This window comes from Vidua chalybeata, chromosome 16 (assembly GCF_026979565.1).
Source record: "Vidua chalybeata isolate OUT-0048 chromosome 16, bVidCha1 merged haplotype, whole genome shotgun sequence".
In the NCBI taxonomy this organism is placed as follows: domain Eukaryota; kingdom Metazoa; phylum Chordata; class Aves; order Passeriformes; family Viduidae; genus Vidua; species Vidua chalybeata.
This window is the reverse complement of record NC_071545.1, coordinates 8,515,494-8,531,747: the sequence shown is the minus strand read 5'-3', so window position 1 is coordinate 8,531,747 and position 16,254 is coordinate 8,515,494. Positions and strand designations below refer to the sequence as shown.

The following is a 16,254-nucleotide window of genomic DNA, read 5'->3' as shown; positions in this document are numbered from 1 at the left end:
GCCCTGCCCCCAGCCTCGCCCTTGATGAGGGTTCACTCGTGGCTGGAGACTCCCATCTGGCTTGTTCTCTGCTCGGCCAATTGGGATGACGTGGCAGAGCATGATGGTGCCTCCCTGGCCCTGGAGACTGAGCCGTTCTCCAGGGGTTGCTGAGCACATCGCAGCTGCTGTGCTCCCGGGGATCCCCCAGCGCCAGCCCGCTGCTGCAGCCTTCCCCAGCCCCTGTCGCTCCACAGCCCTGCCCCTCATGCCTGGTGCCAGCGAGGTGGGTGAACAGGTGGTCGTGTTTGCTTTCCTTTCGTGGGCCCCTGCATTTCAGCCCTGCATGGTGCTGTTGACTTGTTTACCTCTTCAGCACTACCATACTCAGTTCTTATCCCTGCGCTCCCGTTTGGGGTGGCCGCAGGCTCACTCTGTCTCGGTACCGCGGGATGGCTGTGTGCCCTCGGGGCTGGTGGCACACAGGGTGCCGTGACCGATGGTGGCCAGGAGGGCTGTTGGCTGTGAGCCGCCGTGTCCCTGTGGGCCATTTGGAAAAGCCCTCTCTTTGCGTGACGTGCTCGGCGTTGGATGGCGTGGCACCAGTCCAGCCGCTTTGTTTTAGAGCGATTTAAATATCCTCCTTGCAGCTCTGCTAAACCACTGGAGCTTTGGCTGCAACTTTGCATTAATAAGGAATGATAAAGCCCTTTTAACCATTTAGCATTTTCTTAAACAGTTGGCCCATGGGCATCTGTAGTCAGATGTCTTGTCTCATTGCGCCACAGCTCTTCTAGTCTTTTAACTGCTCCCAACAAGGGGTGGCTTTTTTGACAAGCACTGGCTTCCAAGAAGTTTAAAAGGAAGGCTTGCACCAAATGTGGTCCATGGCAGAGTTCTTGGAACTAAAGGCAACTTCTGCATGTCAGCTTCTTCAGAAAAGGCTGCTCGTGCCATGTCACGAGTGTAAAGCTAGGAACCAGTTTCTACATTTAGAAGAGTAGGATTGAGTTTTTTGTGGTGTTTTTTGTTTTTTTTTTTTATTGCTTTGTTCTGTGGTTTTGTATTGGTTTGGGTTTTGTTTATTTTTTTTTAGGAATTCCCACTATACAAAGACAGCCAGGACAAATAAGAAACTTTTAGACATGGTCAAGGGAATGCAATAGCTAAGACATTTCAGCAGGTATCGGAAATGCTAATGAGTCTCCAAAGGAAATGAGTCCATTATATATATATATATATATATATATATATATAAAATGTTTCAAGGGTGGCTTTGTGAATTAAAAAACGGTTTGTGATGCCTTCTTCCTTTGCTGTAGATTTTCTCTGGGGCTTGGGGGGGGAGGGGGCTGCAGTGCAGATTTTTGAAAGGGAGTGTGGGAATCAAGCCTTTAACTTCTATCTTTTGAGTTCTTTAAGTCACATCTGAGGATGAGGCTGAAGGTGCCCAGAGATATGTATGCAATGGAGAGTATTCAGTTTGTACCCTTACCTAGAAATGTTTTTTTAATGAGTTGGCATTGGAACTCCATTGATATGGGCTGAATGTGGAGAAAAGCCTTTTTTTTCCACTGAAAAATTTGGATATGGTTTGCTGTCAGCAGCGAGTAGTTGCTGCAATTAGAGGCAGGTTACTAAAGAAAACAAAATAAGTGGTTGCATGTGATACCCATTAGCAAGAAGCAATGAGCAGGATTTTCATGCTTCAGAATGGGTTTGGGAGTTTTGCTTGTGGGAAGGGAGGAGCAGGAGGAGCTTTGTAGGGAAGGATTGGAAACGGCAGAAGCCAATGCCCAGTCAGACCTCTCCTTCCTCTAACATCTACAAGGTACTGTCTTGCCAGAAATTCAAACTCATCCCAGACTGGGGCGTGTCATGGCAGAAAATTTAAAGTTGTTTGAGCATTGCTAACTTGTTTTTGTCTTTTTCATTTTGTTCCCCTTTGCTTCATCCTGGATGTCTAAAAGGACAGTTGGAACCAATAAATGAGGTGAGTTAATCTGATGATTCACTCCCCACTCTGTCTCCTTGCTCCATCCTGAGGGGATTGTCTCGTGTTTTCTGACACTTTACTGATGTCCTAGATATAAGTAATGCACTGCATTTTGGGCTAGTAATTTTTTTGGTTTGCAGTGCCCAGATTTTGTTTATGGAAAAAAGAAAAAATGTGTTTTACTGTAGCAAAAAGCCATGTTCCTGTGAAATCTTCTCTGCAGATCAGGTTCCTCTGAGGAAACCCCTCCGCATGGTCCACACTCATGAATGCTGAAAATGTCTCGAGTATTTTGGGGAGATAACTATGGAGAATCTCTCATACACTTCATTTGTTCTGTTTCTCAGGAGCCTTTCAAGGTCACATAGAGCTGTAAAGCAGTTTCACCCTGGGTGCAGGTGCTGTGCCCTTGCAGCTGCTGGTCTCCCACCGTGCCCACAGAGCAGTGCCCTTGTGCTGCTTAATGAGCCCTCTCATGAACAGCACAAGTTGGGGCTGCTGTGCGTGGGAAATGAGCTGAGTTTTGGCTGTCTGCTCCTCTCAAAGCAGAGCTTTAAAGTGGGGGGAAGGCTGGGGGGGGATGGCATGGAAATGGGGCCACAGGGTGCTGCCGCTCCGACGGGGAGCTGACACAGCACTGGTACAAGTGGTGCTACCAGTGCCACCACAGAAACCTAAGAAATGAGAGACTTTTCTGGGTCAACTACTCTTCTAAAAATATCGTTGAAGGTTCTTCATTAAATTAATCATGGTAGCAGAGCAGAAGCATGAGGATAGTGTGCTCTGGCTAATCCATTTTAGTGGTGAGTTTGTTGGGCTGTAATGCTCCATGTGCATGGATTGTACAAATATTACTGGTACATCTACAGGGATGAAGTGTGTTCACATTGCTGTGTTAATTAAATTGATGCTTTCGCTTACCTCCTGTTTTTAATTCCTTCTGTTGTCTATTTGCTGATCTATTAGATTGTTGATGTGTGTGGAGGAATATGCATGTTTCCACTCCAGCATATTGCTGTGCCATAGTGCTTTGTAAATCACCCTCTTGCCAACCTACATAATAATACATTGCTACTAGAGAGGAAAATACCTGCAGAGAATGCTTATTTTCCTGCCTTGTTATGGCATCAGTGGGGTTGGGCTGGTAACTGCATAGCACTTATCTGTTGGTATAGATGAAATAAATACAGTTCTTAATGTTCTGTTGCAGAAACACAAACACAGCTGAGTGTTTTTTCTCAATAGCTATTGATGGGTTGTAATCTTGTACTTTGGTTTGCAATGGCTCCAGGGTCTGCTCGCTCGCATCTCGGATCTCTTGCTGTGCCGGTGGACCTGCAGGAATTGTTGTCAGAAGTGTTTTGACTGTAGCTGTTGTCAAACAAATGAAGATGAAGTTGAAATCCTGGGACCTTTCCCTGCTCAAACTCCAGCCTGGCTGTAAGTTTAGATGCATGATTTCCTAGCTGTAACCAAGGAGTGACTGCTCAGCTGTGATGAGAGTATTGATATGAATTGCAATGGGACATTCAGAGGATGCCACTTAGCAGGAACCTCCTGAGGGTGGGAATGCAGGCTACTCCTGGCATGGTGAAAAAGAGCAGCTCTGTTAACTTAAATAGCAAGGTTAGTTTTTGTAAAAACTGTTTCTGATGGGTAAGACAGAAATTGTTTTGTAAGCTGGCATAACAAGGATAACTGGTTTAGCTGTGCCCCCTTCTCTAAAGATGCCTTTCCTCCTCAGTCCTATTTCCTCTTCAAATGGACCAACCCTTTGGAGCACTTCAACTTGGCTGAAATGCTGATGAGGTTGTTTAGAAATACTTTCTTATCCTAGCATGAAGGTGGTTATCATTTATGCAGATGAAAGGCAGAGCTGCTACGTGCTCTGAAGGGGAAATTCATTTAAAGTTTCATTTAGCAGGACTTGATCTCCTGCATCACTGTAGTACTCTTCAGAATTTCTCCTCAAATCATTAGAGAACCACAGCACCGGGTCTTATCTGGAGCTTTGATTAGTATGTTTGCAAATCCACTACAAAGTCAGTCAGTGAAGTCTTCCCTCTTTTACTCCCTCTCAGAAAGGAATCTGCAGCACAGAGGTGACCCTGTGGAGGCAATAGTGAAACCAAGAAGGGAGCAGAGCTCTCTGGTGGTTTAGTGGCTGCCTTGTCAGCTGGGCTGGGCTTTGTGGAGCAGACCATTTGATGGACACGGCTTCAGCGTGTCCAGAACTTGTGGCACAGGAGAGGCCTGCTCGGTGCATTGTGTGATGCTCAGACTTTGGTACCTGGGCACTGAGGCACTCAGGTAATTTTATCTACTCCTGTGAGTGCGTGCTGTTATTCTGTGTCAGCTCTGGAAGGGTCATGTCTTGGTGCTGCATCAAATAAATTTTCTCACGTTTAAATCGCAGTCTTGTCCATGTACTCTTTCGAATTCAGGTAGAACAGGATGGTAATTAATACTGAAGCAATAAAAATAGAGCTGTTCAGGATGTGTTAGAGTGGTTTTTAGATGTGGAGCAGCATATTTAACAGTCTGATATATGCTCAGAAACTGATTCACCTGCAATTAATGGGGAATGGAAACAAAATCAATGCTAAATAGGAAAGCATCACGCACAGGAGAGCACAGTGATGAGGTTGCAGTACTGGACGTGGAAAGATTGGCGCAGGAGCAATTACATCTTGGGAACAAGTAGCTGGGCTTGTGGTGAGAGGGTGATTCAGAGCTTATCTGGCGTGCTGAGCAGCAGAAGGGACGTCCTGTGTGTTTTGGGGTGTGGAGTGGTTGTACCGGGTGTAGTTTTTGACTCTTGGATTCTTCTGTCTGGCTAAAGGGCTGATGTGAGTGCTGAAGCCCTGTTCTTATTATCTCAAATCTCAGATGTATGGTGGCTTTGCAGATGAGCTGGACTTTGCCACGGGCTGAGACCATGGAGACCTTTGGACTCGTAGAATGCTCTCTCCAGCCTGTATTGTTTCTCCCTGGTCCTGCTCCATCCGAACGCCCTATGATAACTTCATGGAATGGCCAAAAGCAGAGGATGACACTCTTTGGTGAAAAACAACCCAGTTCTTCAACCCTGTTGCACTTCATGCTTCATCCACAGATGCTCACAGCCCTGGGAGGGGTCCCTGTGACCCCAGCCCAGGCCATTTTTCCATCTTTCCCTCCAGCTCCAGGTGGTTTGGTGCAGTCAGGGTCTCCCTGTTCTGCTCTGTGCTGACAGAAGGTGAGTTCCCAGAGGTGAAGCCTGAGAGGGGCAGCAGGCACCAAGGAGGAGGACACAGGACACAAGTCCTTTGCTTTGCCGGGAGACCTGGATGCTGCCGTGCCTCAGGGTCACTGAAGTGACCCTCTCCTGTGGCAGACCTGTGATCTCCAAGTGTTGACACACATTGATGTCTAAGCTGGAGATGAGGCTTTGCTTGCTTGAAAATGCCGTGGGCTCCTCTTGAGCTGGCGTGGACCCAGAGTGGTGCCAGGCAATGTCATAATGCTTTGTGCTTCCGGGGGGATTTTGCTGGAAAATGGTGAGGGAGCACAAAAATAAAGTGAGGAGGACTGACTTAAGATGAGGGGAGATAGGTCCTCTGCTTTTCCCTAAAGAGATGTGATTGAGAGGAGAGGGGGAGAAAATGAGCCTGTGGAGGAACAAGGGTCTGGAAGATGAAAAGTAAAAGGCAGGAGTGAGATTTGGTGTATTTTGTTTGCTGACAAATAGGAGACCCAAGCTTTTTGTGTGCATGTTTAAGGTGGAAATAATCCCATGTTGACTCAGAATTCAGAAATCAAAGAAGAATTCTGTTTTCACTGTGTTGATCTTGTATTTTTATATCTGTATATGCATTTTTGGATGTAGGGAATGATCTCTGGAGTTAGAGGAGTTAGTTACTCAGAGTAAGAATTTGGATTTGTTCTTAGAATAAGGTTTTTAATGTTTTTAAGTCCTCAGAGATCTGTGTATACCAGCTGAACCCCCCTTTTTTTCTCTCTGTCTTATTTTTGGAGAGGGGGGTTTTGTGGAAACCCCTACAATGAAAAACAGGTTTGACATCACCTTATTTTACATTTAGATGCGTGCATTGAATTTGGGAACAAATCAATTTATTGTATTCCTTGCTTGCAGCCTGAAAGTGTTTTAAAAATAGATCTATGTTTTCAGCTGAGGTCTTTCCATCTTGCCTATTCTTCATGGGCCTGAGACACTGGTGTGATGCAGAATGCAATTTGTGCCTTCCTCACCTTCCTACCCACTCCCCAGGGGAAAATTGTTTTTATGGTCCTCATTGGTGAATGAGCAAACATATAAATGCCCATGGTTAATGACCCATCCTTTATATTTTGGCCCTAGGTTTTCCCTTTGGCAGCTCTGAGACACTTCATTGTCCTGGAAATTCAGGAGTGGATGATAAAGCTGCAAGTTTAAGCCCTTCCTCTTGGGAGAATATGGATTTTTCTCACTTTCTGATTTTTTGGCAGTGGCAGCTTAGGGAAAAAAAAAAAAAAACAAACAACCAAACCTTCCTGCAATGAGTCCAGTTGCAGTGACCTGAGTGCATGGTAACATTTTGTTATTTCATGAGGAGCACTTCCATCCTGGGCCTTGCAGAAATGGCCTGGGAATGAGGGTGGATGTTTAAGCTGCTTGTTATGGAATATTCTACAAACCCCGAAGATAAACAGTGCACACTGTGAGACTGAATTGAAATCAGGACACGACTCCTCTTTCCAAAGGTTCAGATTAAACAGAAACAGAGCTGCTTAAACCAGAGCCAAAGTTTATTTGAGGAAAAATTATTGTGGCTCAGTAGCAATTTCCTTACTAAAGGTCATCTGTATGTTATTAACTCACTATTACGTTTACCCATTGTAGAACATCCTTAATGCCTCTCTTCCTGATTCCCTTTCACCCTGCCTTGTTCTGTGCATTTGCTTCTCAAACACAGGCATATCCAAATGCCACCTGTGATTGTGTGGACCTGCATTTAGGCATGAAAAAGCTATTTGTGTCCCAAGTACTGATTATATATCAAACTGTATGGTTTGGACTGCCTTTAATGGGCTGCAGAGCTGTGCAAATATTGTACGCCCCTTTTAGCAGAGGGCTGGGTTTTGATTATTAACAGGATTTGTTTTTTAGTGTGGATGAGTTGTGTGAGTCTGACTTGGTGAGATTTGCATGGATCCTGCTGTGAACTTTGTGGCTTGGATAAGAATTTCCAGTTGGTTTGGGGGGTTGGTTTGTTTTCTTAGTGCTTGTTGGGCTTTTGTGCAAGTTTATTGCTTTTTGCAGAATATATCAATTGCTCTGCTCCAGTCATTGGTTACTGATGAAAATGATTCAATATATTTCATTTATACCCAGCTGAGTTGTGCACATAGAAAGGGTGGCTTGGAAGCAAAATTCACACAGAATTCCCCTTTGCTTTGCTCATTTTGTGCTGATGCTTTCCCTGTGATCTGCTGCTATTTTCTGTCTGGTGGCCTGGCTGTTTTGCAGGATGCACCACATGTCATGGACCCATTGTGTGATTCCTTTTTCCATCAGCAGCACTCCCCTCTGAGCACACAGCTGCAGACTTTTTCTCCTGCAGTTGTTACTGTCTGCTCCTGCCCTGCTTTCAGTCAAAGTTGGGAGATCCTCACTTCTTTCAGGAGCCACTGAAGCTGGGACTTGTTGGAGTTTTTAACCAGAATGTTGTTTTATATAAAAAGAACTTGTGTTACATGTAACTCCCCTTTCAATTTGTTTAAATGTATATATGTGGACTTCTCTATGATGCCAGCCTTCTGTGGAGTCTTCTCCAAGATGCTACAAAACTTGCCTTGTCATTTAGATCCTGCCAAATCCCCTGCTCCCACCCAGATCTCTGGGCACCACAATTATTGTCTGCTGAGAACCACATCTGGTTTATAGAAGTGGATAAAAAGCATCCAAGTATTAAAAAAAGGCATGCCAATAAATAGCAAATAATTCATTGTGCCTGTCAGATCAAGTTTTGAAACTTCACTGGCAAACCTGCAATGTTTTACCAGGAGGTGTGTGGTAGATTTGGGATACCTGAGCATGGTGATTTTCTGTGCTGGTTCCTTCCTAGTGAGGTCTGTGCTTCCAAAGTGTAGCTGTGAATTACAGCAGGAAGCTACTGTTTAAGGTTTGTGGTTTGTGGGGTTTTGGTTTGATTTTTTTTTTTTTTTTCCTTAGAGAGAAGTATAATATTTCTGATCAACATCTGAGTTATATGTGCCTTCGTGGCCTGTGTCATGCTCTAGTACTGATAAAACTGTTTGAAAGACAGGCAGAAAGGTGAAGAATCTGTTTTTTGCATAGATCTGAAGTCAGGTGCTCAGCCTTTTGCTTGCCAGACTGATCAGGAGATAGCCCACAGCACCGAGGGACGAGCACCCAGAATGCCAGAACACGTTGTTATTCTGTATATACTCCTTGTACTGGGTTGAATCATCCAAAGGTCTCTCATTACAACAGGATAAGCAGCCAAAATGAGGACAAAGATGGAGACTCTGATAATACAATCAGTGAGCTGCCTCCCACTCTGCAGGATGTTTCCCCTGACAGAAGGCGGTCGTCCTCGGATACATCACGGTCCACTTACAGCCTCACGCGGCGGATTTCGAGTAAGGCCGTCCTTCCAACATTAATGTAATTCTTGTGGGGGAGGAAATCAAACTGTAGTGCTTGCTCTTTCATCTTTTGGACAGGGAACCAAGTCAAGTTGAAGGCACATGGATTAAAATCTCGTCCTGTTTTGCAGGAGCGCAGCGGAAGGGGCCAGCCCTGTTTTTCTTGCTGAAGCACGAGCATGGTAAATGCACGTGCAGATGGACAGGGAGAGAGAAGTGCAGGCCAGCTTGGGCTTCAGCGTGGCTGAGGGTGCTGTTAGTTGTTGGCAGGGCAAGGGGGAAAAGCCTCACTGTGGAGCCTGTGCTGGCATTGCACAGACACAGAATAGCTGCGCCTGTCATTGCTTCAGTGGACTCTATAACAATCACATTTGTGTGTTTCTCTCATTCAGGTCTGGAGTCGAGGAGGCCAAGTTCTCCACTAATTGACATCAAACCCATCGAGTTTGGAATAATAGGAGCTAAGAAAGAAATAGTGCAGCCAACTATCCTGCGAAAAACCTACACCCCAGATGACTATTTTAGAAAATTTGAACCAAGGCTGTACTCTCTTGACTCAAATAGCGATGACATGGACTCCTTGACAGATGAGGAGATCTTGTCCAAGTACCAGCTGGGCATGCTGCATTTTAGCACACAGTATGATCTGTTGCATAATTATCTAATAGTGCGAGTCATTGAGGCTAAAGATCTGCCTCCTCCAATTTCCTACGATGGTTCAAGGCAAGACATGGCTCACTCCAACCCCTACGTGAAGATCTGCCTCCTTCCTGATCAGAAGAACTCCAAGCAGACTGGAGTGAAACGCAAAACACAGAACCCAGTGTTTGAGGAGAGGTACACATTTGAAATCCCCTTTTTAGAAGCCCAGAGAAGAACTCTGCTTTTAACTGTAGTGGATTTTGACAAATTCTCACGCCATTGTGTAATTGGCAAGGTGTCAATGCCCTTGAGCGATGTAGACCTTGTGAAAGGTGGACACTGGTGGAAAGCCCTTGTGCCTAGTTCTCAGGTAACAGAATTTATCAGATTATTGCCACAGTTTTTCTTGCTGTTTTGGGGGGGTTTGTGTGTGTATGTGTGATTCCTTTGCCTGTTGGCAAGTAATGCTGCTTCTAATTAGTAATTGTCATCTTGTTAACACAGCATCTGCTGGGTTGGGATTATGTGGGCCTGTGACTGGTTTTATAACTAACAGTGTGAGGTAGAGAAGCTGTCTTTCATAGTCATGAGCAAAGATCCTATGTGAGCTTAAACGAGAACAACTCAAGGCTGCTCTGGAAGTCTGCACCTTTGGGAAGGTGTTTCTTGTCACTGCAGTGACCTGCATCCATTCTCAGGAGTGCTGTGGCACTGTCCCACCCAGGTCATCCCTGTGCTCTGAGGACATGAGGGGACCTGCTGGTGCCAGTAATGACTTGATTCAATAAAACATGTTAGAAGATGAAATCTACCCAGACCTGTGCTATAACGCATAAGCAACAATCTGCAAAGGAGTGGTAGATTTGTTTGCATCAGATCCCTGAAAGAACTAAATTTGCCATAAATATTTGTCTGATGCAAGTGGGATGTTGTGTGCATTTTGGGCATTTCAGCTATTCAGTGGGATGGGAAGAGGAGATCAGAGGGCTTGTGTGCTTTCACCTCTGTTCTCAGGAAAGGGCTGTTCTGTGGAAGGATCTGAGCTTTGCAGCCAGGAATGGTGGTTACCTACCAAACTTGGCATTAGTGATATCACCCACATAGCCAGAGGCACAGAACCCTGTGAAAAACCAAAAGAACATAGTGTGAACAGCTCTCAAATGTTTTACTAAGGACAGGAATACAACACAAGATTGGTGTAACAAGCTTGCCTTTCCCAGTTCCTTCCCAGCTCACAAATTGCAATTTCCAAGGAGTCTTTGCTGAATTAAACCCAGTTGGATGGTTCACTTTTTCTTTGATTTTTAGGTGTTCACAAAAGGGTGCCATAGCCAGAGATACTGGATGAAATGAGCAGTAAATCATTGGCCTCATTGCTGTTTTACTGTGGGTTCAAGAGTCTGATTTGGAGTGGAAATTTCTCATCAGACACTTGTGGAAGGGGAATACCCCAAGCAGTTTTTGGAAGTGAAGCCAGCTGGGCTGTGGCTCTGCTCTGCCCCCTCTGTGTGTGCAGAGAGCTGGGAGCACTTTTCTTCTCTTGCTCAGACTTGCTGCACTGCATGAAGGGGAGGAGGATCAGGGCTCCAGGTGACTGCAGGAGAACCAGCTGGATTTCCTGAAACAGGAGTGTTGTGGGATTTGCTTCAACAATGTTCAGGCAAGAAAGGAAAGTTTTGGAAGCTGTGCACAAGTCAAAACCATGGGGTCCCTGAATGTGTGTTTATGTAGGGCATGTCTTTGCATCCCATTATCCTCCTGTGTTTCCACCATGCAGTTTTGCTTCTCCCCCTACTTTTACATGATAAATACTTCTCTGTATTTTGCATCTCTTGATCAGTAACATGGACTCATTCCACAGCTAATACAGACCTTGATTAGAAAAGATCATCTCTGCCTTCATGTGCCAAGCTCGGAGCCAGCTCTTCCTTTCCCCCTCTCCAAAGTTTCATTGAAAGCTGCTGCTGTTTTCAGCAGTGCTGTCTGCTTCACCAGCATTCAAAATAAATTATTTATGCAGAAGTTGGCATTTCTGGTATTTATAAAGGGAAGGAAAAAGACAAAACTCCATTTGAATGCACAGGCTTAAAAGCATTTTGGATTTATCCCCTTGCTATCATATGGAAAAACTTAGGCAAAAATTCCTCCAATGCTCTGGTCAGTAAAGTGATCCTTTCATACCTTTTTGCTGGTTTTACCTCAGCTGGCAGACTGCAACTGCAAAGGGATCAACAGTGTTTGTACAGGACACCAAGGAATGATGTTTGGCATCATCTTCCCATATTTTCTCAATGATAAAATTTTTAAAGTTGAGTAAGGCATGTTTCATCCTAGTGGTGATTAAATTAATTGATCAAAGGGTTAAGATAAATCCTGGAAGAAGTAAAACAATAAAGCTTATTGCTTTGAAAAAATACATTTTAATGTCTTTCGATAACAGTGATGTTTGTGCTAGAAATTTCTGAGGGATTTTCTAGTACTAGTTGGAACCTTCTGCCTGTAGAATGATAAATTTGACATGTTGACAATTTTTTTTATACTTCTCACTTTTTTGCTTGATTAGCTGAGGGACAGACAGCCTTTATCAGTTTCTTGTTGGATTGAACCTGAGCCTGCTGAAGTGTGCTTTGTGTTGAGAGATGCTGATAGGGGAAAAAAAATAAATATCTACATGCAGTTGCATTTTATTTTGCAGAAGGTGTCCTTGGATCCTGGAGAGCACCACAAATCACTGTGGTGCAGTTCTGATCTTTAGTCAGGAAAATTTGCCAGTCTGAGGCTGTGACACAGAGCAGCAGCTGGCAGCACCCCCACAGCCACAGGAGAAAAGGCTGAAGCAGGTGCTTGGAAAAGCAGTAACAGGAGAGAAACACAGACAGTCATAGACATGATATGTGAAGATGAAAGACACAAAATATGTGATTCTTTTTTTTTATATATATAGAATTTATAGACAGAAACATCATGAGCTGGAGAGAGATGGAGGAAAGTGAATCCAGATGGCAGGAGCTGTGGAGAAGTTTTCTTTTCATACTGGTGGGAGTGGGAGGGAGGCAGGCATTGTGAAAGAGCAGAGAAAGTGGCCAAATGACACGAGCTAAGATGAGCAGTGCTTTGCACTTGTTCTCTCCACCTGGAAGCCATTGACACAGAGTGTGCTGATAAAGTCAGGTGCCAAGTCCTTGTCCCACCATCACACTGAGTTCCCTCATCCCAGAGCTGGAGCCTGCCTTAGTACAGGGCTGTGCCAGCACCTGTGAGCTGAAAAAGGTGGGGAAAGCCAGGAATCCTTTGGTGCATGCAGTGTCAGCAGGGACAGTGAGCTTCTCCCAGGTGGGGCATGGTCCAGCTTCTACAGCCAGCAACTCTTGGCTCCTCTGGGAGCTGGACCCAGATCAGCTCCTCTGGGAGCTGGACCCAGATCAGCTCCTTAGCCTGTGGATGGGGAGGAATATCTTCATGGCCAGCTCATGGAGCTGCTGTGAGTGAGCAAGCAGAGCATTTCTGTGGTGTAAGGAGGTGCTGTGCTGCACTGTCCTGCTCCCTGTCAGCAGTGGGTGGCCAGAGAACCCGAGCACAGCTGAGCAGCAGGCTGTCCTCTCAGCCTGAGGAGCCAGAGCTACAAACTGCTCGGTGCCCAGCCTCGGGCAGGAGGCTGTACCTGCACAGAGGCACCTGCTGAGCGTGGGTCACGCTCGGCGCTCAGGGGGATCGAGCCCAAAGCGGAGGCACGGCAGAGCTGCTGCCCGATGCATCATCAGAGCCAGCAGCTAAGCACGAGGACTTCTTGTGGAAAATGTCAGTGCAGGTATTGCCAAAATCTTTATCCTTGGTAGTTCTGGGCGGCTTTCTCTTGCAGGGTAATTACTGCTTTTCTAAAACACAGTAGCTGCTCATGGAAAGGCTCTTAAGTCCAGTCCCCATAGGAACACTCTGCACTCCTTAAATATCCCCTGAAATGTGTGTGGCTTTGCTTAATTACCATGAATGAAGTTGGCAGGCCTCGCTGTAGCTGGGCTCAGATTCGCATATTTCGCTGCTAAAGCTAATTCTGAAGCACATGTTCAGGACCCCAAGTTTTATTGACATATGATTCATTTCTCTTTTGGCAGATTTGAGTGGGCAGGAATAAATGTTTTAGACCAGCAGTAATGAGAGCTTGGAGATCATTCTGTAAAAGAAAAAAGTGCCTAGTTATGGTGGGAAAATAGCATGAAGTTCCTTCTTCCCTCAAATTAAGCCATTTTTATAGTAGAGGGAGTGTGTATTGGACTTGCTTTTTTAACTTCATACTATGAGTGCTCTAGAATGAGATGTCAGTTCTGATGTTCAGGATGGTACAAGGTGGTTGCATGGGGCCATGTTTGCTCACCAGCTGGATGTTAAATCACCCTGGAAGTTTACCTGTGGCCAGCGGAGGAGGTGGCCCTGGGCAAAGCCTGGCAGAGGGCAGGATACCCCCACCCTGCAGGTCACTGGAGTTAGAACTCTGATGGGATGCTGTGATAGATGCTTGTCCATCATGATAACATTTTTAGCTCTTAATCTGTGGTTTGTTTTCATATTTTGGCTTGTGTTGTTCTATCTTCTTTTATTTCACTCTGTATGTTTGTTTTTCCTCAGTTCCATTCCAGTGGTTTTTTTTCCCCTTTCCTTTTTGAGTCTATAAAGCTCCAGCATTGAAAAATTTTTCTTCTTGACTGTTCTCTCTTTATCCTTATCTGTCTTCTTGGTCACCTCATCCTTTCCCCTCAGTGCTGTTCACTCCTTGCCCTTCCTGCAGAGAACTGGGATGCTGGGGGGTGTATTTTGTGGAGGAGGAGCACAGAGGAGAGGCTGGTGGGGTCCAGGAGCAGGACCTCTCCATAGGATATCTTCTTCCCAGAGCTTTTTGCACAATAGAGGCTTTCTCACGGCCTTTCAAACTGAGGCAAAGACAATTTGGCTTTAGAAGGGATTTTGTGACTCGCTTCATCATACATCCAGTTGGGGCCAGTTATGTAGGAAACACTGCTCCTATTCAGTGGTAAGGATATTTTTTCTCAGGTTCTGGTCCTTAATAGCTCAACCTTCCCCAAACAATGGCTGTGTCACAGGATGTTGTAGAAAACCTGTTAGAGCAAACTGTTCTAAACCATCAGTTTTCTAAGGTGCCTGGAGATACCAACACAGATAACCTTGAGGAGGAAAATCAATCTGAAACTTCATTAGGAGTGATGCATAGATGTCAGTGCTGATGTCATCTGCTCTGGTTTGGGAAGGGTTTCAGCTGCAGAATTTTGCTGGTGTTGTAGCAATGCACAAGAAACAGTCGGGGGGGCTGTGAGGAAGGAATTACCTGGTCCAAACAAGATGTGCATTAATTAAAAGCTCATCTTTCTTTGGAGGAGCCTCTTTGTTTCAGATATGACAGAAAAGAACAGAAAAGATTCTGGTTCAAAAACTCTGGGTTCAGCCCAGGCAGTAACCTGGAGAAGGTTCTGGATCACAGGCGAGCCCAAGGCTGCAAATCCAACCTGGCAGTGTAATACAGCCGGGAGTGAAATGTTAATCAGACCTTCAGGAGAGTCTCAGACATCCCAGACTTGGTGTCACTCCGGCATCTCATCAAACAGGAAATTGCTTTTCCAGGGTCATCTGGGATCTCGGCACGGATCAGCTCGTCATCAGCATAATAATGGCAGCTGAAATGGTGCCTTAGCATAGAGGGGCACCTCTGCACGCTGCCTGCTGGGAGCAAAACACTGAAGGCAAAACCAACAGCTCTGTAGTTTCCTGATGAAAAGACCTAGGAAACACAAAATTCAGGCACTTCCTTGCCCTTCGGTGTGCCGATGGCAGCTCTTGTGCATGAACTCCATCCCCTGTTCTCAGCTCAGCCCCTACAGGAGCCGGAGCTCTGGGGATGCCCCAGTGTGAGACAGAACAAGGGTGGTGATGTTCTGTGCCCCCACAGGATGTCTCTGGGCTCGGGGTCGCTGGTTCTGGCAGCACAGCGTGTTTCCAAGCTGGGTGAGCAAGGCTATCACAGCAGCAAAGGGAGCCATGGCACAGGAAAGGCACGGGGAGCTGAAACCTCCTGCCTTGTGCCTCCTGCTTCTTGGAGCAGCCCGGGAATTTGTTGTTCGCTGATTACGGCAGGTGCCTGAAGCGCAGGAGAGGGCTGTGAGCGTGTGTGGCACGGCAGGGGCAGTGCCAGCCTGTGGTGGCAGCCAGCCACTGATTCATCCTCCTGTGTTTGACATCCCCTAAGGCTGGGGCAGCGTTTGAAGCATGTTTCCCAGATCCTCGTGGCTGAGCTGGAGGTAATGCATTTATAACATCAGAGGCAGGTGGCTGCTGGCATTGGGTGCCTTGAAAAGGCTGAGTCACTTGTCCGGGGAGGTGAGCTCTCCAGGGATCTGGGCTTCCTTCTGAAAACACCTTCTGGTGCTGCTGCTGCTCTGCCAGCAGTGGGGCTGCCCTTCCCTGCTGCCTCTGAGCACCCCCATCCTGCCATGGCCTTTGGGCAGGGGCTCTGTTCCTCCCCTCAAAGTAATTAGCACTAATGTGGGCACGAAGGTGCTGAAGGTGAGATTTGTGAGATCAGGCTTGATCTGAGACTGATTAAAGCTGCTCATAGTCTGCCTGCTGTCTTTGGTGGACCACACTTATAGAATATAACATTTTATATATCTCCTTACTCAAATTTAAGTTAGATAGCCAAAAGGATTTTTCTAGAGGTGCTGAAATCCCTGTTAGGTTAGGTCCTAGAGAAAATTAGGTCCTGCCTTTACCTGTGGAAGGCTGGGTGGGTTGGGCAGCAGTGTGATGGTTGCACTGTAGTGGCTCCTTCCATCATCTCTGCAGGGGTGATGGGACGTGGTTCTCCTGCCAGTGCCTAAGTGGGTGTAACAGATCCAGCCTGACCCTGTCAGTGTACAACATTGGGCTGTTTTTTTGGTAAATTGATCATAAATGCAAATGAATTGGAAGCACAGAGATCT

The 16,254-nt window shown here is 45.9% G+C and overlaps 1 protein-coding gene across 1 annotated transcript in view; it reads left to right on the top strand.

Moving 5' to 3' along the window:
• Positions 1–16,254, top strand: part of SYT17 (synaptotagmin 17) — a 34,651-nt gene that overhangs the window by 1,394 nt on the left and 17,003 nt on the right. The window contains exons 2-5 of the mRNA XM_053957718.1: positions 1,955–1,972; positions 3,267–3,415; positions 8,472–8,620; positions 9,019–9,638. Coding sequence (XP_053813693.1) covers positions 1,955–1,972; positions 3,267–3,415; positions 8,472–8,620; positions 9,019–9,638 — 936 coding nt within the window. The remainder of the gene's footprint in view (positions 1–1,954; positions 1,973–3,266; positions 3,416–8,471; positions 8,621–9,018; positions 9,639–16,254) is intronic.